We start from the raw sequence: 24,198 nt of genomic DNA, 5'->3' as shown, positions 1-24,198 counted from the left end.
ATCAGGAATCTCTTCAGGGGTTTTATCAGGAGTTCCTATAAGGATACCGTCAGGAGTTTCTTCGGAGATTCCATTAGGAATGCCGCCAGGGAGTACATCAGAATTTCTTCTATGGATTACTGCAGGAGTTCCTCTATGGATTCTTTTAGGAGTTCTTCTAGGGATTATATCAGGAGTTCCTCCAGAGTGTCCATTAAGAGCGCTTTCCGAGATTCTACCTGGAATTCCATCAGGAATGCATTCAAGAGTTTCTCTAGGGATTCCATCAAAAGTTCGTTAAGGGATTACATCAGAAGTTCTTCCCAAAGTTCCACTAAAAGTTTCGCTAGATATTTCATCAGGAGTTTTTCAATAGATTTATTTAAGAGTTTCTGCAGGTTTCCATCAGAAGTTTTTCCAAATCCTCCTTGGATCCCATCATGCACACCTTCTGAGATTTCATCAGAAATTCTGTTAAGTTTCCTATCAAAAATTCGTCTAAAGGATACTTCAGAAATTTCTTTCGGGTTATTCTGGGTTCCATCAGGCTGTTTACTACGGATTCGTCTTGGAATTTATTAAGGGATTTTTCCAAAAACATTTTATAAGTATTTAATCACCGGAATTACTCAAGAGATTCGTTCCGGAATTTCTCAAGAAATTTCTTGCCAAACATCTCCAGCGATTCTTGGGGAACTTCACGAATTCCACCAGCAATTTAACCATGAATTTCTTACAAGGATTTCACAAGTAAATTGATAATCCACCAGTAAATCCTCCAGTGACTCTATCAGGAGTTCCTCCTGGGATTAAAAAAATCCTTCAGAGATTCCTCTGGGAGTTCCTATAGTAATTCCACCAGGAATTTCTTCAAAAATCCCGTAAGGTTTTCTTCTAAAGATATCAACTAAAAATCCCACACATAAATCCTCCAGGGATTTCTCTGAGGATTTCACCAGAGGTACTTCCAAGGATATCAGGTGGAATTCTCATAGAGATTCCACTAGAAATTCTTTCAGAAACTCCACCAATATTTTTCCGGTGATTTTATCGGGAATTCAAAAAAATCCGTCAAGGGTTCCTCCAAAACATACTGGACAAAACCCTCCAGAGTTCGCCAATATGTTCTTTAATGACCCACAACGGATTTTTCAAGGGATTCAACCACAATTTCCTATAAAGATTCCACCAGTATTTCCTCCAGAGAGTTCACCATTTTCACCAGCAGTTCTTCCAAGCTTAATTTTGGGGATATCGCCAGAGTTCCGCCAGAATTTCCACCAGAGTTCCACCAGAAGTTGTACCAGAAAATACTTCAAAATTTTAATTAGGATTTCCCTTCTGAAAATTTATTCAGTGTTATCAGAAATTCCTCCAGGGAATTAACCAGGGAAATAAAGGTGAAGATGAATCGAAGCCAAACCTCAAATTTTCAAGAGCACAAATCTGGAGAACCAAACATCCGTTTAAGCTGTAAACTTAATCGATTGGTCACTAGCTGGTGGTGACCAATCGATTAAGTTTTCAGCTCAAACAGGTGCTTGGTTCTCCAGATTTGTGCTCTTGAAAATTTGAAATTTGGCTTCGATTCATCTTCACCTTAAGTGCCTCCAGGTTGAATCCCTGAAGTTACACCTGGATTTTTTTTTTAATTTCTGAAAAAATCCTTGGAGCAATTTCTTGAGAAATCCTTGGCGGAATTACCGAAAACATCAATGGACAAATTTCTAGGAAATCCCATACAGAAATTCCTAAATATATCTCCGGAAGAACTTTCAAAACAATCTCTAAGGAAATTTCTGAAGGATTCTCTAAGGTTTATATTGTGGAATTCGTGGTGGATTCCATGGAAAAATAATTCAAAAAATACTGAGAGAAATTGATACATGAATTCCTTTAGTAATCCACTGAGAAATTTCTGGTAGATTCTTGAAGTAATTCCTAAAAAAAAATCCCAGGATGAATTCCTCGAAGGGTCTCTTCAGGGATACCAGGAAGAGTCTTTGAAGGAAACACTGGAGGAATTCATAAAAAAATATATTGAAGATTTCCTAGAAGAATCATCGGTAACGGTAACTCCTTGATGAGTTCTTGGAGAAATCTCAAGTAGAATCACTGTAAAAATTTTTGGAATAAATATCTGCATGTATTTCTGTAGGATTTTTGATGAATTTCTAGAGAAAATTGTGTGAGAATTCCTGAAGCAATCCCTGGAAGAATGTTTGGATTAATTGCTGAGGAATCTGTGGAGGAATTCCTTAGAAAATCGCTAGAAGAATCATTGGAAGATTGTTGATAGGAGAAATTTCTGGTGGAAATACCTGGTAGAACTTTTAATGTAATTCCTGTAAAAAATTCTAGAGAGGGAATCCTTGAGCAGTCTCTACAAGTATTTCTAGACGAATTTCTGGTGATTCCTGTGATTCGAATCCTTGGAACTGAATTTTAGGGGAATTTCTGAAGAAACTTTTAAAGAAATTGTAATAGCTATCTCTGAAGGGATTATTGGAGGCAGCTCTGGAGTATATACCGAAAAATTACTGAATCTGAAATCACTTGGTTTTTTTTTTTGGATTTATCGTAGAAGGATTCAGTGCAGAAGATCCTGAATAAAATTATGGAAGAATTCCAGGATGAATTCCTGAAGGATTTTCCTCGGAGGAATTTCTGGTTAAATCAGTGGATAAATTTGTAGAAGAACTATTGATAAAATTTCAGGCGAAATCCCTGGAAGAAATTCTGGTGGAATCCCTAGTATAATGGATTCCTGGAAAAACACCAAAGCAGAATAATTAGAGGAAACCATTAAAAGATTCTGATAGAATGTTCGGAGAAACTTCCATATCGATGACTGTTCAGAATAATAGCCGACAAAGACCACTCATAATTTTAAAGTTTTGCCGAAATAGTTCGTGCGAATTATACATATTCATCTCTTCCGGTACTAACATTTCGGAAGTTCTGCTCTATAAGAAATCTTCCAAGGATTTTATATGGGATTCATCCAATGATTCCAGAGCAATTCCACCAGAAGTTTCTCCAGCGATACGTTCAAGACTTCTTCTAAAGATTACTCCAGGCATTTCTCCAGCGATTTAACCAGAAGTTTGTGTTAGATTTTATTCGGGGATTTCTCCAAGCATTCCATGCTTGAGAGTTTTCATCAGGAACTTCTTTGGTGACTCACCCACACATATTTTTTTTTTTGAAATTCCTTCAAAATTTTTTCCACGAAATTTTCCAGAAACTCTCCCAGAAAGAAAATCTAATGATATCCCTGAATGAATTTTTGTTAAAGTTTGCTTGTGAAATTTCTGGTGGAAATATTTGAGAAATCTCCTAAAAAATTTCTGGAGACCGCGGCTACAAATCAAAGCCATGCTGAAGGTGTTTTCTGGCTTCGATTCCCGATCGGCCCTAGATATTTTCTTAATGGAAAATTTCTTGACTTAACTGGGCATAAAGTATCATCGTACCTGCCACACGATTAATATCTGAAGAAGTGCTCATATGAACACTAAGCTGAGAAGCACGCTCTGTCCCAGTGAGGACGTTAATGCCAAGAAGAAAAGAAAACCTACAGAAATTCGACAATGAATTCATTAAAACAATATTCCAGGGATACCCCAAGCAAATTCTTTCAGGGATCCATTCAGAATTCCTGCAGAGATTCTTGTAGGATTTTTTTCAATGGTCTCTCAGAGGTTTTAACCCTTCAGTCGTCGCGCGGTTTGTCACCGTCAGAACCACCACGCTGATGCTGTGTACGATAAGCGAGGTTTTTTCACCACTGTTGTACAAAATACAACAGCGCGACGACTGAAGTGTTTACAATGAATTACCAGTTAAACTACTCAAAAAAATCCTACAGGGATTGCCCAAGGAACCCTCAAGAATTTATAATTTATAATTTATAATTTATAATTTATAAGATAATTGTTCAAAAAATCCTCTAGAAATTATTTAGGAGATTTCTCATGCATTTCCACCAGGAAGTTCTCCAGCAAATTTTATCAAAAATTCCTCCAGGGATATTACCAGTTTCACCAAGGGTTCCACTAGTATTTCCTTTAAGGATTCAACCAGAGAATCCACCAATGATCTCACCATGAAGTCTGGTAGGAACTTCATTAGGAATTTCGCCAGGAATTTCACAAGTTTTTGAATGTAGGATTCCATTAGCAAATCTATCTGAGATTTCACTGGGAATACTCTCAGCGATTGAATCCGGAGAGATTCTACCGGGAATGTTTCAAGGCGTCACACTACTATTTGCTCCAGAGAACCCAATGGTATTCTTACAGAGATTATACCAGGAATTCCGAATGAAATTACACCAGGATTTTTCGCAACCACCAGGAACTTCTCCAGAGAATCCATTGTTCCATGGATTCTGCCTCGGGAATGCTCCTGAAATTTCTGCCAGGATTTATTTAAGAGCTTGAACCACGAATTACTTAAGGAATTCAATTTTTTCATGCACAACAATATTCTTGAAAAAGCCCTCAGAGATTCCACCAGTATTTTCTCTATGGACTCAATCAAGAATTACATCATAGTTTTAACATGAAACACTTTTAGGGATTCCAACAAGAAAATCTTCAAGGACTTAAGCAGACTCCCCTACAGGGATTCAATCGAAAATTCCTCCAGAATTTCGAACAAGAAATAACCCAGGGGTTCGACCAGCATTTTTTCCCATGATTCTACTTTTTTTTCCTCCAGAGAGCACAAGTGGAAATCCAACAATCATTTCATCAGAAATATTTCTAGGGATTACACCATGAAATGCTCCAGCCATTCCAACAAGTATTTCTCAAGATTTTTTTTTATATATTTCCTATTACCAATTTCACAAATACTTATTTTAGGGATACCCTAAGAATTTTCTTTGGAATTCCTCCAGGAATTAGTTAATAGGTTACAATAGGAATGGTCTCAGTGTAATCCTCCTCCAAAGTACTTTCTCAAGGGATTTCTTCCGGAATTCGAAGGTAGATTTAATCAAGATTTCCGATCGGTATTCGACCATGATTTTTTCCATGAATTCTACAAGGAATTCTTACAGAGATTCCACCAAAATTTTTTTTTTGAAGACTTTTTTGTAGAAATTTTGCTGGAATCTTTGGAAAACTTACTGGTAAAGTTGCCGGAGGAAATTCTTAATCCCTGATGAAATTCATGCTGGAATTTCAGTAGAAATTCCTGAAAGAATGTTGGGAAGATTTCTTGGTGAAATTCCTAGTAAAATCGTTGAAGGATTTACAAATGAAATCCCTGAGATTATTCTCAATGGAAAATCTTGTGAAATTTCAATAAAAGTTCGTAGAAAAAATATGAAAGGAACCTCTGGAAAAATTCGTGGTGCAACCGTTGGTGGAATTTCACGAGTAATTTCTGAAGAAATCTTTGAAAAAATCCTAGTGAAATACTTTTCGGAATTCCTGGGTGAAATTACACTGCGGAACACGTGTTTGTCTCAAGCTCCAAAATATCACTATTTACATAATTAAGGGTTGCTGAATCCATTGCCGTTTTCAGAAATATCATAGCACGCCTAGTTTTTGAGATTGCAAAAATTTGACTATTTCAGCCAAGTTCGCTATCTTGTATGGCAATTTATTTGCTTAATTTGCCACAGAATTCAAACTTCTTGCGTATAACAATACCTATCAACGAAGTTTATAATACTTTCGATGCTCAAAATAAAATTTTTGAAGAATTAGAAAAGTGTTGTGCTTTGCCATATAAGAGAAACGAAGAATTTTGTGTGGAGACTGAACTGCCCATAACTGCATATTTGTCACATTCGACATTTTTAACAATTTCGTGTTAATACCGGGGGTGTCATCAAATGACAAATACTTTCGATAAACTTACTGAAATCTGTGAGATTGTTCTAGAAAATTCGAAAAAATATCTAGTTGTTTTGTTATTGAACCAATGTTGGCTGAGCAGTCTTCATGGAATTAAAAACGCTAATTTTTGATTTTGATCAAAAATTAGCGTTTTTAATTCCCTGAAGTAGAGTTACTGTGCACGTGCTGTAGCCTTAGGTGCAGGAGCCTCATTGCTTGCAAGCGCACGGGCGCGCTGTACATTGTGAGACCTTTTTTGGTGCGCCTCATTTTTATTGAGATGTGTCTCACTGCGGTCTCATGCGCTCCGTCACATGCGCTGTTTAAAATTCAGCGCAATAACTAAACTGATTACAAAAGTTTTCAACGAGGATCGAAATTGTAACTCTTGGATCGCGAGTCTTCGACCATATCATGTAGGCCATCTAGACGCCTGCATAATGTGGCGAAAATAGTTGTAGAGGCTCTTCGTTACTAAGCAGTTGTTTCACAACTTGGATACCGATGGCGAGCCGTAGCGCCGAGCAGCGCATGAGACGAGTCTCCCCGAGAGCACATCACCTAGCGCGCGCTTTTAGAATTTTCGTGAGCCTCCGGCTAGCGCAGCACACTAGGATTCCGATGAGCCGAGAGACGGTTTGATAGGAGGCTCGTCAGTACATTTATGTGCTCCTGATATTTATGTAACTCTACCCTGAAGACTGCTCAGCCAACATTGGTTCAATAACATAACCTCAGTCGAAGCTCATCCAAAAATCTAGTTGTTTTGTTTCATTGGCAATTGTAACCGCATAACAATCACATTGAGATTATACATGAGCCTCGTAATGTAGTAGCAATGAAATTTCTATCAAAGTTATTTTCTTACAATTTACCCAATATTTGAGATGAGTTGTACAAAATTTCAGCCTCAAGTAAGTACTTTTGAGTTCTTAGTGATTTTAGAAATTTTAGTTTCCTCCCATACTGCAATAAAATGCACACTTTGTATCCCATTTACCCATGCAATGCCTACTTTTGTCGAATGTTACAAATATGCAGTTATGGGCAGTGAAAGCATGTTAAAAAAATCGATTAAATCATGCAATTTCACCCAAATTAAATCAGAAATGAAAGTTAATGTCCTATTTTGCACGCTTAGTGGATTAGATCTCAAGAAAGTTTGATTAATCATACTTAGTATTTCATGTAAACATCAATGAAACCAGCGTTTCGTACAACTTTGGCAACCTGTTGTCAGAGCCGTAGCGTGACTTCATGGCGCCCTTGGCGAACCGTCATTGCAGCGCCCCTAGTCTAAGTTTTTTTTTTGCGTTATACAAGGTTAAATGAAACATGCAACGATTCATTTTGGAAGTCTTTGGTGACATCTGCAATAATTATCCATCGAAATTCTAAAAAATTGTCATGAATACTCAAGTATTAATTTACAATTATAAATAACTACTAAGACTTCTTTGAGAAGTTTGAGAAGACATTCTAAATATTTATAATATATTTTAAGGGCGAATTGTCTTATAACCTTGAGGTAATCTTGAAAATAAGTTTCAAATAAGTTGTTAATAAAATTTATGTTTATATGACCAAAGATGCATTCACAGAAACTACTGGATTTGATATGCAAAACCATTAACTAAATAATGTTACAGTCAACCCTCCATGAGTCGATATTGAAGGGACCATCGACTCATAGAAATATCGAGTCATGGAACAGCAATGCTATGGAAAGCCGTTTGAGGGGACCATCATAGTAACCAGGAAATTTGATTTTTAATATGGTTGCATGAGTCGATATCGAGTAATAAAACTTCGACTCATGGAGGTTTAACTGTAGTAAAATGTATATTTTAAATAAAAAAAATGGTAATCGCTGAACTATTTATGTTTATTCATTTCTAGGTTTCTAATACATTTGTCAATGTAATTCAATTTACTAGCCACATTTTGTTCACTTTTTTTTTAAGAAGTTCTTAAGCAATTCCTTCTATAAGCAAGATTTTTTTTAACATGTTTGTCTTGAATCATGTAATAATTTATTTATTTTAAAATTGTTGTCACGGTAGCTCAGATCTCTTATAGAAAAATTGGAAGTTTTTTCTTCCAGGATATACCCAAAAAGATCAAAAGAAGATTTGTAAGAAAATTTTGCCTAGATATCCTTCAGAAGCCTAATTTAAACGGCAGCGTGAAATTAAATAGAAAATCCTTTCACTAGTCAATCAACTTCTCCTTAAAATGTTATGAAGAGTTCTGCGTGGGTTTTTGAGAAATTGTTTTAAACGAACAATCCTTCTACTTAGAACACTTTTAAAAATTTAAACGGTTATTAGCCAGATTGGAATATTCGTTTAGAGAAACAAAAAAGTATTCATGTTGTTATGGATAGTAACCAATTCTGTTGCTTTCAAGTTCTCATTCCAATGTACTAATATGCTCTGGGAATCGGCTCAGGATTCCATCAAAATTTTGATTATGATTCTTTAAAAATTCAACCCGAGATCCCGTGAGAATACCGTCTAGAAATACCTAAGTATTTCACTCAAAATTCTGTTTGAAACTCGCCTCTATTGGAAAAATCTGTCTATGATTTCCTGAGATAGTTATGTCCCGAAGCCAGACAATAATTTTATAAAATCCAGCAGTCTTAACTTTGAGTCGTTAGAACATAACCGTTTGTAAGAATATTTCTAGATATTGATTGTTTTAAAATAATTTTTACCACGAGTCCTGCGTGTATGATTCACAAATAATCTTATTGAGAACTATTTTTAAACAGATCTCCAGTGTATTTTTATTGTTAAGTCTAAGAATTCTATCAAAAAATTAAAATAATGTATTCTTTTTCATAACTTCTGGGATGCTTCCAACATATTTTGTCAAAATCGTTGAAGAAATTCTTTCAACATATCATATTTAAGTCAAAGATTTGTTTAAAACTGTGACTTAAGAGGCACTTATACAAAATAGGTATATCCAAAAATTTTATCAAGTACGTTAACACGTTTTGGCGCCCCATGAAGGCAGGCGCCCTTGGCGGGTGCCAACCTGACCAACGGCACGCTACGGCACTGCCTGTTGTTAAAATTTGTGACGTGTTGGAGCATTTCTGAGAACGGTATCAGATTCAGCAACCCCTACGTTAGGCGTGTCCTACGTTAGGCGGAAACACGAAAGGCGGAATCACATAAGACGGAATTTCGAAAGCCAGAATTAACAAAAGGCGACTAGTCACAAAAGGCGGAATCTCAAAAGGCGAAAATTCGAAAGGCGGAATCTCGAAAGGCAGAATCTCGAAAGGCAGAATCTCAAAAGGCTGAAACACGAAAGGCAGAATCACTTAAAGCTAATTGAAATTAGGCGGACTTTATGAACCGGTCGGCCGTTTGCTCTGCTGGTTCAAAAAGTCCGCCTAATTTTAATTAGCCTTATGTGATTCTGCTGATAGTTTTTTTTTTGGGAATGGTAACTTTGTGTCTCCAATGAATCTTAATAAATTTGTACAGGTTGGCGTTGGCTTCGTATACATGCGGTTTATGTCGCCAGGCATTTAGGTGCATTGTGCCGAATAACACAAGCCCGAAAACCATTAGCCCTATCAGCTCGAATTCCAATATTGTTGCAGCAATATTACACGAAAGAACAGCACATCTTTTAAAGAAGGGACGATTCTTGCTGGCTCTTTAGTTGCACTTGGCGCCTAATAATTCATGAAAGAATGACCGATGATTAAAATTAGGAAAAAGTCATAATAAAATTAATGTCCCCTAAAAATTGACTATGTTCATCATTCATTGAAAGTCGTTAAAGAAGTATTATGGATAAAATTCGATTATTCTTTGCTCATATTCACCTTGTTCAAATTAATTATCTAGCTAGCTTGTCTTAAGCTATATTCCAAAGTCGACTAGAAGGATTTGTAATATTCTAACAGCTCCAATCCACATGGTATGGAAACTAGGTACAAAATGCGTCAATGGAGTAAAACGCATCACCGCATTATCCCGGAAATAAGAGGTATATTTTGTCAAATTCGGTTATTTCATACAATTTCAAATTCACTATTAAAATTTAGCTTGGAGACGAACCAACCACAGGCTGAAAGTCTCGATAATAAAGATAATATAATATATAAAATTTAGTTTTTCCTTACGGGGCGCATATTATTGCGTCTTCCCTTACATCGATTTGGTATGAAGTGAAAAAATAGTCTCCTATGATGATTTTGCACTTTACGAGAAAATTGGTTGCTACGGAAAAACTTACGTTGCTAATAAATAAACTTCGATTATTTGTTGATTGACAGTAAACAACTTCAAGTTGCTTAGCAACTGTTTTTTCATGTGGTGATTGCTATAAAAGGCACCCGATCCTTGTGGTCGGTCCTTTTACCATTTTATCGTCAAGCTTAATAGATCACTAGTACGATGAGTTCCAGCGAATCAGATGTTTTCGGGTTTTCCGAAGAAGAAGCGCAAAGTGTAGTGAAAATAGTTTATTCTCAAAAGAATAAAGAGATGCTATACGTTGATGGATATCTGTACAATTCACAGAAGAAGGTATGTATTTTTAGTTGATACTTTCTCTGCAACGTTACTTACCGATTTTTATCTTATATTTTTCAGAAAAATGGTAAAAGCTATTGGGAATGTGCTCAATGTAAGCATGGTAAGCAGACTGAAGGGCAGTGCAAGGGACGCGTGGTTTCTGTACTGAATGACGAAATCCACAAAATCCTGTCAAAAAAGGAACACGTGCATGAGCCTAACCCTCTGGATTCTCTTGAAAGAGACTACAGAAGTCAACTTAAAAAGAAATCTGTTGACTCTACTGATATCCCTTCAAGGATTGTGCGTGAAGTGGCATCGAATAACCCACAAGTTCTTCAAACACGTGCCACAAAATTCGCTCAAAAAATGGTAGTTTATAGAGTCCGTCAAAAAGAACTACGAAGGAATTATGAGGCTGATAACGATGGAGGAGAGCGATGGAGGAGAGCGATGGACAACCTTTTCTTTTAACGGAAGCTGCGGATGCCCAGTCGAAAATTTTGATTTTTGCGACGTTTCAAGATCTTCAGCGACTTCAAGCAGCCGAGTTCTGCTGGTCGATGGGACTTTTGCTACTGCACCGCAGCAGTTTGCTCAACTCTTCTCTATCCATGATCCTGTAGGCCAAGGAACAAATCGAAGAATCCTACCGCTTGTGTTTGTTTTGCTGCGTTCTAAGACACAAGAGATCTATACGGAAGCTTTCGAGGCACTTTTGGATATTTGCGCTAAGAGTAGCATGCTGTTAAAACCGAGGTACGTGTTAATGGATTACGAAAAAGCTATCATAAATTCGGTGAGAGATGTGTTTCCCGAAGCTGAATGCTTTGGGTGTTATTTTCATTTCGTCCAAAGCCTAATACGCCAGCTAAATAGTTTTGGCCTGAAAAATGATTACTCAAATGATGTAACCATTTTTATGGCAATAAAAAAACTGCAAGCTCTCACTTTCCTGCCGGTTGAACGGATAACAGACGCCTACGAAGAACTTAAGTCAGTATTGCCAATAAAATTGGCAAAATTTATCGACTATTTTGAGCAAACTTACGTCTTCGGTAGAAATAGGAACGGACGGCCACTATTTCACCCAAGCCTATGGTCCAACTTCAAACCAGTCATGGAAGGTATTCCACGGTCCACCAATTTTCTTGAAGCGTGGCATAGAAGGTGGTCTACGTTGGTAGGAAACAATCACCTAGGTATGCATAGGCTAGTAGACGAGTTGAGAAAGGAACAGCATGAAACAGAAGGCAAAATTCTGTGCATTTTGAAAGGAGATCTGGGCCCGCTTGGAGATGCTGATAACGCCGAAATGGATCGGAACATATTCAAGCAATGTTCCAGCGCTGCTGTTGTCAACAACAGGGATTTTGTAGAAGGAATGGCACTTTGTCTAGCTGCAAAAACAAAGCGAAACTAAAATGATTCATTGTACAAAAACATGTAAAACTGAATTAATAAATAAATTTTGATATAAATATACAACTGAGTCTTAAATAGAGTTTTTCACTGATTCCGCCTTTTAAAATTATGCCTTATGTTATTTTCCGCCTTTCGTTACACTTCTAAGAACGTCTGTCTTTTGAGTTTCAGCCTTTTGTGATTCCGCCTTTCGTGTTTCCGCTTTTCGTTAGGGTCCCCAGCGTTTTGTACAACTTTGGCAACCTGTTGTTAAAATTTGTGACGTGTTGGAACATTTCTGATAACGGTATCAGATTCAGCAACCCCAAATCTACTCGAAACACATAATTTGATCCTTGAGACACGCAAATATGCCATTCCAAGTTGCTTCCCTGAAGGCATTCCTGGTGGAATCCTTTGAGGAACTTCTGGACACATTCCTGGGAATTCCTTGTCGAATCCCAGAGAGAATCAATGGAAATACGTTTGGTGGAATCTCTAGTGGAATCCCTGTGAAATCTCGATGTATATCCTATAGAATATCCTTGTGGGGATTCGTAGTGAAAATTTCTGGAGAAACTCCAGGTTGCCCGGTAGAAAATACTAGTAGAATCCGTTGTGAAATTTCTGATGGATTTCTTTAAGGTTTCCCAGGAAGAATTCTCGATTTCGGGATTTTTCCTTTCTTCTCTTCAGATTGGAGTAAAGTTCTCTATCCATATTGCAGGAATATTTACTTTTGGAAATCTGGAAATAATTGAAGATGAAATGAAAAATAACTTGAAAAAAAAAACTGTGTTCGACGATCCACCTACTGTGATTCTCAAACTGCAATAATGAATTTCCGGATTGAACACGACAGCGATGGTTCTCCATCCGATGACCCAATGCAGCACCAAGTACGAAGAAGCCGTAAAACTAATTGTTAGCTTAGTGCTGCTAAACATGCTTTTCATTTTGCCTCACTCGCTATGTCATCTCAGCAGGAACAGAAAATTTATCAAAAACGAGATTAGAGTTTAATCTACAACCGGCCAGAAGGCTGCAACTTCTATGGTAGAGAAGCTCTGTGCTCAGCCCAACCAACACGAAACTCAGTGTGATACAAAAGCTCATCTTCTCAGTAGGACGGCAATGGATCCGAGTGCACTTGCTTATAGGGACTTGCTCCGTTGAACTTCCACCAGAGTAGCATTAGTTTAGGAAAGCCCGGTCCAGTATTCGATGGCAATCAGCCACCTTCTGGGTTTAATACTTCCTATTGTTAGCTATTTATTGAAAGACCTACATAATTCGTTGTGGATGCACATACATGTCTACTAGGGTGCGGCTTCTTATTTGAGAGTTAGAAAAGCCGAAGGATCGTGTGCTTATCTGAATTCAAATCATATAAAACTTTAAGGTTTCTGTTTCTTATGTGATTTGCTTTTAGAAGCATGCACGAGCTTTGGTCCTTGAAAACATCCTAAAATCAAGCCGCACCCTTATGCTTAGTTAGAATCTAGCAACTTGCCTGGCTGTTAGTCGAACTTCATATAATAATTTTACCCGCACAAGCCAGATAAGAAACCGAACATTAACAGCTACACACAGGAAGGAAGCTTTTGGTGAGGTTTGACCACCCTATATACCACCTGCCAGTTTCCTCATGACGTCGTCGTGGTCGAACCAAAGGGAAAGTTTTTGTACAAAGCAAAAGTTTGCTGGGGATGCGTATGAGTTACACAGTTCTGCTCGGTTGCTCTGGGTTCTGGTAATTGGTCAGCAAGGAAAACATTTTTTTTGTTTGTGGGATTCACGTTCTATCACTTTTGGTTACTTTTTGTTTTGTTCATTTTGCAGTGCTACTCGATCCTTCCAGGTAACTTCTGTCATCGATGGATGGATGGCGGTGGTAGGTTCCTGCTTAGAAGATGGTATCGAAAACGGCTATCGAACGGCGGATGCTTTCGTCCGTGGTGCAACACTCGATGAACTCGTCCAGCGTTATTTTTCCGTCGCAGTTGCGGTCCATTTTCTGGGAAGGGAAAATATAATGAATTACTTACATATAAATGCTTTTATTCAGATTGTGTTTACAATCACTTTTATACTACTAAAATCTTTATGAACGACCGTTTTCTTGATTGTAATATAATTAAAATCGATCAATAACTTCACTGGGTATCAAATGAGATCGTTATTATTTTCTACAAAGTTGTGGACCCGAGATGAACTAGTCCAGGACTGAAAATCTCGTTAATAGAGATAGAAAAAAAGTTGTGGAAAAACTTATAGGAATTCTAGAGCTTTCATAAATGTTTCATTTAGGAATTCCTCAAGAAATTCTTGCATGGGTTCCCTCATAAATTACTCAAAGTACTCCTCTTCTTCCAAGAATCGAACAAGGGATACCTCCACGAATTCCTCCCGGAATTTTCCCATGGATTCCTCTAGGAATTTTCCCATGGAATCTTTAAGCAATTCCTCCAGTGATTAATCCAAGGATTCTCCCAGGAATTCCTTATGAAATTATTCCAAGATTTTTTTCGGAATTTATCCAAAGATTTCTTGATAAATTCCTACAGGATTTCCAGGAGATTCGTCCAGTTTATTTCTCAAGGAATTTCCCCCGCAATTTCTCCAGCAATTTTTTTCAAAGATTTTTCAAGGATTTCTCAAGAAATTCCTTCATGGAATACTCTGGATAATTCCTCCAAGAGTTTCTCCATGAATTTCTTAAGGAGGTTCACCAGGAATTCCGCTAGAAATTTCTCCAAGGCATTCTCTAGAAATTCCTCAAAAAAAATTGTCCAGAAATTTTATCAGAATTTTCTCCAGGAATTCTTTAGAAATTCATTCAAGAGCTCTACAAGAGATTAAAGAATTCCACTAGTAATTCTTTGAGGAGTTCTTAAAGAGATTCCATTCCAAAATGACTGACCAGCAAAAAAATTTGAAATCTTTTTTTAAAGAACTATGTAGGATTGAATAAATTTTGGGGGAGACTGTAGAAAAGTATTAAATAACTTTTGGATTTGCTGGAGACTGCTTCTTGGACGAATCTTCAGGAGAACTTGATGGAGGAAATTTCGGACGAATTCTTTGAAAAATCATGGGACGTATTCAAGAGACTTAGACGTTCGATTTCACCATCTTGCTGTAAATTTGGATTAGCTTACCTTTATTTTGTTCAAGCCATACTACCAGCTAAATGATCATTTCTGAATTATTATACTGCGTTCAATGCAATACTCATTTAAACTTTGTTACACATTCGATGCATTATCTTCTATATAAATAAAAATGGAGTGGTGTTCGTATGTCACGAAATGGCTTGAGCACGGGTCAACGGATTGACGCAAGTTTTTCACTGCTGCTCTCTACAAAGGATGCGACGTGTTCGTACAAGGAATAAGTTCGGGAAAGCCTCCGGAATAATCGGGAAAACGGGAGAGGACTAAGGTGTCATTTTGTATGGGGGATTTTTTAACGTTTTCCAACAGCCTACTTGATGGCAATACGAAGTTTGCCGGGACCACTAGTTTTAAATATTTGATGGCATCTTTATGTAATACTCGTAGGTGTTTGTAAAAAAATAAATAAATAAGCAGTGGACTTAGCATATTAGATCATTCCGATAAACCAGCAGTACTCAAGAAACATTTAGATTGTGTTAGTATCCTCCTGCAATATTATTATTATTATTTTTCATCGTACGCTTCTTTTACGACGTTACAGTATGGGGTAGTCCATAAATGACGTAGCATTTTAGGGGGAGGGGGTCTTCACGAATTTGTGACGATGTGTGACGAGGCCCTCCCCCTCGGGGTCTGAACTTGTGGACGTAGCATTTTGAATAATTTCGGTAAAAAGGTAGAAACAAAAAGACAAACAGTTCTTTTATCACATTTCTTTGTCTGAATTATAATAATATAAAATTAAACTTAAGTTATAAAATAATGATTCAGCTTCAAAACATTGATGTAATAAGATTAATAATTGTCTAAGAAATTTTTCATTCAACAGATTTTATGAAACCTTGAATAGTTATGTGAATATTATATTGTATTCGTGTCCAATTTATTTTATTTATAAACAAAGAAATTGAAAGTTTAGTAAGTTATGTTAAAATAAATGCTCTATCGACTTGGAAAATATTGTGTTCCATTTATTAACATGGCATGGAATAAACCTTTTTAGTTTTATTCATATTTTCTGTTGGAGCTTTATTTCCTCAAAAGAATAGGGTGAACAAAGTATTTTTGACAGACCATTACGCGTATATAATTTGGCCATTTACGGCAAAATCAAATGGAAATGGCCAATTAATATACGCGTTACGCTGCGTCCAAAATACATGAAGCGCCCTATAATATGCGTATTTAAGCAAATATTAACGTTATTATAGTAAAACAAGACCCATACCGAGTACCCGCCGGCAACGGCAACTGGATCGTGGATGGATCCTGAAAAATGGCGGCGATATGGACGACGGGTAAATACTCCGTCCAGGAGTTGATGTCTAGGGAAAGTGTACCAGTTATGGCTATAGTGGTTCCCTATTTGGCCATACGTTTTTTTTCTCAAAAACTTTCATATTTGCAAAATTTTTGAAGTTGATAACATCAATATATATTTGATAATCAACTATTTAAACACACAGAATGATTAAAAATTTGAAGATAATCAAATTATCATGTATGGCGAAATAGGGAACCATTATGTCCATAACTGGTACACCTACCCTACTACCTACGAGGGCTTCGTGATCGCCAAGGTAAACGGGGTCCTCTTCTGTAGCTGCTATGCGCCTCCGAGTTGGTCGAGCGGTTCACGCAGATGCTGGACTTTATGACGACCGTGCTGACAGGGCGAAGGCCAGTAGTAATAGCGGGTGATTTCAATGCCTGGGCCGTGGAATGGGGAAGCCGTATCACGAACCAGCAAGATCAAATCCTGCTAGAGGCACTGGCCGTGCTAGATGTCGATCTAGCTAATGTTGGTACCAAAAGTACCTTTAGTCGAAACGGAGCGGAGTCGATTATCGACGTTACTTTTTGTAGTCCTGGCCTAACGAGTAGTTTGAACTGGAGGGTAGACAATGCCTACACTCACAGCGACCACCTGGCGGTTCGCTACAGTATCGACTACAACAATAGCAGGCAGTGGGTTGAGGAAGCGGCTAGGTCAAGGCCAAGCCCTCGTAGGTGAAAGACATCCTATTTCAATGACGAAGTACTTAGAGAGGCGCTCCGCCGTGAGCGTAACCTACTCGGCCTAAGTGGGGACGAACTGGTAGCGGTGCTTTCGCGTGCATGCGATGCGACCATGCCTAGAAAAATCCACCCTAGGAATGAGAGACCACCGACGTACTGGTTGACTCAAGCAATTGCGAACCTGCGCCGTGCCTGCCTACGGGACAGGAGGCGGATGCAGCGAGCTCGTACCGAGCAGGAGCGTGAAGAACGACGGACGGTGTTCACCGCTGCCAAAGTCGCGCTGAAGTCCGAGATAAGGGCAAGCAAAAAGGCCTGCTTTGAGGGACTCTGTCAGAGTGCCAACACGAATCCGTGGGGTGATGCCTACAGGATCGTTATGGCGAAGACAAGAGGAGCAATGGCTCCTACAGAGCAATCTCCAGAGATGCTGGAGGGGATCATCGAGGGGCTCTTTCCACGCCACAACCCAAGCCCATGGCCTCCTTTCGTAAGACAGCCGGGGATTGGGGCTGGCGATGAGGATAGGGAAACCGATGAGGAACTTGTAGGGATTGCAAAATCCCTCAGCATGGGGAAGGCACCAGGTCCGGACGGTGTTCCAAACCTGGCTCTCAAAGTAGCAATCTTGGAGGCTCGCGGGATGTTCAGATCTGCTATGCAGATATGCCTGGACGAGGGAGTATTTCCAGATGTGTGGAAGAGGCAGAGCCTGGTACTGTTGCCAAAGGCGGGAAAACCATCTGGTGACCCGTCGGCGTATAGACCAATATGCTTGATTGACACGGCGGGGAAGGTGCTCAAGAAGATCATCCTCAACAGACTGTTGAGGTACACTGAGGGTGTAAATGGTCTCTCAAGCAACCAGTTCGGCTTCCGGAAAGGGAGGTCCACCGTAGACGCTATTCTGACGGCTAAGAAAACCACTTAGATAGCACTCCAGCGTAAGAGGAGGGGTATTCGCTACTGCGCAGTAGTGACTCTAGATGTAAGGAACGCATTGCATAGTGCCAGTTGAGCGGCTATTGCTGATGCGCTCCTGCGTCTGGGGATACCCGAGTACCTGTACAAGATTCTCGGAAGTTACTTCCAGAATCGGGTATTAGTCTATGACACAGAGGTGGGTCGAAAGTGCTTTCACATAACCTCAGGAGTCTCGCAAGGTTTCGTCCTGGGTCCGGTGTTATGGAATGTCATGTACGACGAGGTGTTAAGATTAAAATTCCCGGCGGGTGTGGTCATCGTTGGCTTTGCCGACGATATTACGCTCGAGGTCTACGGTGAATCGATCGAAGAAGTGGAATTGACTGCAGCCCACTCGATCGCAATTGTGGAGCAGTGGATGAGCCCCAGGAAACTGGAATTGGCTCACCACAAAACTGAGGCGGTTGTTGTCAACAACCGAAAGTCGGTGCAGCAAGCGGTGATCAGTGTAGGCGACTGCACGATCACTTCGAAGCGCTCCGTCAAACACTTGGGGGTGATGATCGACGATAAGCTTACCTTCGGTAGCCACGTTGATTATGCCTGCAAGAGAGCCTCCACAGCTACACTTTGTCCAGCTAGCTTAAGACCACCTGATTTTTTTCAGATCCAATAGGAAAACAGTTTATATTTATGACCCACCCTATGACACTTTGCTTGTATTTGTGTAAGCAGTCGAATGTACGAGTAGTGGTGGATGATGATGAAGGATCAGTGTTTATTCGTCCTTCGCATACTTTTGCGGTGTCCATTTAAGTTAAGACCACAAGTGTTTTACGTGTGTTTTGAAATTTTTAAGAAGAAAAAGTTCATTATGTCGAAGGGAAAAGCACTGACGGATAAGGAGAAAGGCAAAATAGAAGTATTTCACCGGGATAAAGTTGGAATCAGAGAAATTGCTCGTCGGATTGGCCGGTCACATCAAGTGGTCCTAACTTATCTGAAAAATCCTTCCGGATATGGCAAAAATCGGAAGAAACCTCGCAAATCGAAGCTTTCCGGACGAGAAAAACGTGAAATCGTTAGAACCGCTTCGAACTCACAAAAATCGCTGAAGCAGATTAAGCAGGAGCTGAATTTGAACGTTTGCCGGGAGACTATTCGTCAAGTTTTGGTCCAAAGTCCGTACATAAAAAGGGCCAAAAAGACAAAAGCTCCAAACCTTACTCCATCCCACATCGAGAGACGCTTGAACTTTGCAAAAGCCAACATGAATCAACAGTGGACCATGGTAAGTTGTGAAAAGGGCGTATTATTTTAAAGCAATTTTCAGCGTGATTAAGGAATGTTTATTAAAAAGTATGTTTTCTTTTTTGTTTACTTCCAGATGATCTTCAGTGATGAAAAGAAGTTCAATCTGGATGGTCCCGACGGATTTAATGGATACTGGAGAGATTTGCGGAAAGAAGAACAATATTTCACCACAAGAAATTTTGGTGGCGGTTCATGCATGGTTTGGGCAGGATTCTGTGCATCTGGAAAGCTGGACCTTTCATGTTCTATAACTGCGTTCACGTCGTTCAAAATGAACAGCAAGGACTACATCCAGGTGCTAGAAACGCGTCTTCTACCATTCCTGCGCAGATTTCGACGCAAAAAGTTCACTTTTCAGCAGGACAATGCTGCTATCCACACAAGCAAGGAAACCAAACAGTGGATAAAGGACCACAAAATCGATCTGCTGGACTGGCCAGCGCGCTCCCCAGACCTAAATCCTGTGGAAAACCTCTGGGGAATCCTTGTACGCAGGATTTATGCTGAAGGTAAGCAGTACGCCACTGTTGATGAGCTCAAATCAGCTATTTCGGAGGCATGGGGAAATATTGAGAAGACTGTACTGGAAAACTTGGTTAACAGTATGCCGAACCGAATGTTCCAGGTTATTAACAGGAATGGTAAGGTGACCGATTATTGACACATTAATTTCACTATTTACATAGCTTTTACTGTGTAAAAGCGAACAATATATGAAATGGTCCTAAATAAAATGGACAGCAGAAATCAATAAAGTTGCTCTAAAAAATTAGATTTATTCATTAGTCGTAAGTTAATCATTACAAAATACTGTACAAATGAAGTACTCAATAAAACAATCACAACTACTTTGAAGTTCAACAAAATTTGTTTCATTTGTTCTAAAATGTAGGTGGTCTTAAGCTAAATGGACACAGTGTACTGCTTTTTCTTTCTCCGATGAATCCGTTTCTCGGCTGCTCTAGCTTCCTTGTATCGTTCTCTATTCTGCCGGGTACCAGACACTAACATCCAGCTTCTGGCAACATTCTTCTCATCCGTCACATAATAAACAATATTGTTTTTAAAAAGTCTTCATTGTACAGATCACATAAATTGAGGGGACAACGGGGTCGAATACATAAGATATTGTGGAGTAATGTGCCCAGGTAACCATAAGCCGTATATTGGGCCCAATCCTCCATATACGGTCTATATAGTGCTATTTAAAGGCTTATTAGCATTATATCAGCCGTAAAACAACATTTTGGCCCAATATACGGCTTATTGGTTACCTGGGTGGGATCTCATCATATAATTTTCAAATACCCGGAAATACTAACTTTTCAAATTTCAAAAAAGTGCTTTAGGTCCCATCGCTCGCTCCGACAGGAGCAAGCGACACAATTGATGGACCAAACTCTATCCAAAATATTTTATCTGTGACTGAATAGCTGCAAAGAACAAAAAAATAAGGGGGAGATACTATTTTTTTTACGGAGGCGAATCTAGTTTTGACAAAATCCTACAAAGGGGAAGGAGGTATTAAAATCAGAGAAAAAATGCTACACCATTTATAATTGTACGCTTAGGTAATGTAATCTTTTGATAATAATCGAGCAGTGTTGCCATCAAAAGTCAGATTTTGATATTACGGATGCCATTCTGGAAAGCTCTCTTAATATGCTTGTAGTTTGTCCAATTAATTAGATCTTTATTTTCACATCAGACATAATCCAGCCTTAATTTCTTTTTAGGGCTGATTCTCTTTATAACCCTTATATAATTCTCATGAAACAAGATTGGAGATTATCAATCAAGTGTATCAATCGCTGCTAGCTCAGTAACTGCAAACGAGCATGATGAAGTCCTGAAAATCATCCATACTTAATCCCATTCTCTATGATGGCAATGAATTGAGCGAGCAGTTACACAAATGAAATGATCCCAGTAATGAGCCCAATCTTCACATGGCATGAGAAAATAATTCCAAACTATCGCCCTCGCAAAAAGAAAAGCACACATTATCCAACAATTACCCACCTCAAATAGCCGTTCGACTTTCTCCTTGATGGCTTGCTCCTCGTCGCATCCCTCCGGGACCTTCCCCATCAGTTCGTAGATGGCCGTTACAATTTCCTTCATCTCCTCCTTGGTGATGCAGCCGTCCCCGTTGATGTCGTACAGCGAGAACGTCCACTGGAGCTTCTCGTCAACGGTGCCCCGCAGCAGAATCGATAAGTTGGCCACAAATTCCTACGGGTTGGACAGTGTTTGGGGAGGAAGGAAGTTAGAAACGAGTTAGAGAAAAAATACGGCTCGGATCAGAATAAATTAACAGCTCGTTTGGGCGGAAACTGGTGGCATGTGTATTAGGGTGTCCCACAAAAAATCAATGATTGAATAGTTATGGTCGTAGAATAAAATACAGTCAACTCTCCCTTACTCGATATTCCGTATCTCGATATCGAGTTAGAGAACCATAGTAAAAGTGGGTTTTCATGGCTACCTCGATTTTCCCTTGGGTCGAGTTTACACTGATTTCATGTTCTATAACTCCTTCAATATCGAGTTATGGAGAGTTAAATGTATATGCATATTTATAGCGTTCTTGTAGAACATCTGAACTGTTTAAAAGATCTTTTCAAGGTTTCACTAGATCGATTTAAAAATATTGCTTTTTTTAGTGAATTATCATTTTTATTATGACGTTTTGTACATATGTTTTCAAAACGTACTATTTTCCGAATTTTTTATTCTTTTATGATCATTATTGGAAAATTATGCGGTATTGACTATTGAAGATTTTATTTTTTTTTGTCAACAGAACCTTATACAACTTACAAAAATTGATTTTTGGAGCATTTATTGCATAATATTCAATTTGAGTTACACTAATTCTCGATATAAAGGAACCATCGAGTAAGGGAGGTATCGAGTTCTAGAACATAAAACCAGTACAAATACGATCCAAGTGAACATCGAGGTATCCATGAAAACCAACTTTCACTGTGGTTCTCTAACGAGAAATCGAGTAAGGAAAAGTCCACTTACAAAAACTTATACTGCACAATTCACAATTAAGTTAAAAAATATGCATATTAGAAAAATAGTAGGATTTGAGATCGCAGCAAGCCGTGCGCGCGGGCGGCTGTGTTTTGAGTTTTCTGTCACGTTTACTTCGTTCCGCGTTTTTTTTTTCGGATCGGCTGATGGTGCTATGCCACTTGTCGATGTTCTATGGAAAAATGTAATTTGAAGGAATAAAAGTGTTTTTCTTCGCGGAGATTCATTGTAAAGAAAGTTTGTGTTGTTCCGCGTTCTAGATTGTTACGTGATTTTGCTGGTGGTTCGGCCGGCCCTACGCCACCCGTTTAAAGTTTATCATTTGTTTGTGATAAGTGTGATTTCGCGTTCCGCATTGGGAGTTTTCCGCAATTTAGCTTGTGCTTTAAATAATTCCTGCCGAAACAAGGCATTGTCTTGTAAAATAAGATAAAATAAAAATAGTAGTTCAAAAGCCACACAATGCAAAAACAATGTGTTTTGGTAAAAGTGTAAAAAATGTGCACCTGACGTATACTCGAACGTGACCATTTTCTCGCGTGATTGGGGATGGAAGTAGATGGTAGCTTACATGCTCATGACAGCTACACCGGCCATCGATGAACTTGGTGAGATTGTTCTATTTTTTTAAGTTGTTTGCACTTCAAAACGAATAGGGAAGAGTGGTCCAAAATGCCACTCTGATGATTTGTACATACATTTTTTTTTTTTTTTTTTTTTCAACACAATTCATGAAAGGGTTTTATTTATTCAGGATACATACTTTATAGATTTCGGTCGGGAGGGAGGTCAGAGTTACTTTTCTTTTCGTTTCAGATAGCGAGTAAGGGCGCTTAAGCCTAGGCTTCATAGCCAGGACATATGGAAGAAATACCTGTGTCCCATCCTTGGAAAAGAACCACAAACAACAATGGAGTGCGCATTAACTTTCTTAGCAACGCCACTCCCAACGATTTTACACGATCTCCCTGATTGGAACGGTTGGTACGGTTGTCCCCGTTTCTTCCATCACAATATTTAAAAAATATTCCGTCTATCATGTTATTCATTCGTGAATAATCTGATCGCCGTTTTTTTTTTAAATTACCTTCAAACCCCAAGTCTGCACAGTGGGCCTGGCCATTTTAATATTTGTATCAAATCATTGATATGCTACAAATATTAATGCTGACAAGAAAATACTGGATGAAATTTCGGTATTTCCAGGATGCTTTTCAATATTGGCTGTGCAAGCACTTAGAATAGAATATTAGAAAAATAGTAGGATTTAAAAATATCTGCAAAAAACGTCAAAATATGATTTTTTTTATTTAATATCTATTTTTCATAAAACGATCTGAGGGAATTTTTAAATTGATTTTTATATAGTTCATATGAGCTCCAAAATTGCATGGAAATAAGCATATTTTATATTATTTTATTATGATTTTTGGGACACCCTTAATCTGTATGTGCTTACCTCGAAACTTAATGACCCATTGCGGTCCAGATCGATGGAGTTGAACACGTAGTGTGCGTACTGACCACTACTGGCTGTAGTTCCGGGCGACGGGTAATAGAAGGAAAAAAGAAACACAAGTTAGCTGATGATGGTCGAAGAAATTAGGGATTCTTACGGATGAGTGATTACAATCGATACGCTGTGCTCTAGGGGTACTCGTGTCGAACGGAATCGGTCCAAATTCAGTGGGTAGATATGCTATGGCTTTGAGGGTGATTGACAGATTATACCATTTAAGATGCAATAGCGTACATATTATTATGGATTTACATTACATCGTCGATGTGAGTTTGCTTACGCACGAAATGGATGATAAATCAGCAGATTTATCATGTCTTAGAAAATTTTTTCCAGTGTGATGGAATGTGTATTTAAATGCTGAGATGAATAAATCACACTAGATGAAATGAATTGAAACTGAAGCTGTATAA

The 24,198-nt window shown here is 38.6% G+C and overlaps 1 protein-coding gene across 2 annotated transcripts in view; it reads right to left on the bottom strand.

Annotated features, from left to right (window-relative positions):
- Positions 1 to 12,979: 12,979 nt before the first annotated feature.
- Positions 12,980 to 24,198, bottom strand: part of LOC5571682 (Kv channel-interacting protein 4) — a 341,315-nt gene continuing 330,096 nt past the window's right edge. For both annotated transcript variants that reach the window (XM_021845470.1, XM_021845471.1), the window contains exons 5-7: positions 23,726 to 23,799; positions 21,244 to 21,456; positions 12,980 to 13,802 (exon numbers count right to left, since the gene is read on the bottom strand). In XM_021845470.1, the coding sequence (XP_021701162.1) occupies positions 13,692 to 13,802; positions 21,244 to 21,456; positions 23,726 to 23,799 (398 nt within the window). In that variant the 3' untranslated portion in view covers positions 12,980 to 13,691. The remainder of the gene's footprint in view (positions 13,803 to 21,243; positions 21,457 to 23,725; positions 23,800 to 24,198) is intronic.

The sequence above is a fragment of the Aedes aegypti genome, chromosome 2, assembly GCF_002204515.2.
Source record: "Aedes aegypti strain LVP_AGWG chromosome 2, AaegL5.0 Primary Assembly, whole genome shotgun sequence".
Lineage (NCBI taxonomy): Eukaryota > Metazoa > Arthropoda > Insecta > Diptera > Culicidae > Aedes > Aedes aegypti.
Note: the sequence above shows the minus strand (reverse complement) of the source record. Positions and strands in the feature narration are given on the sequence as shown.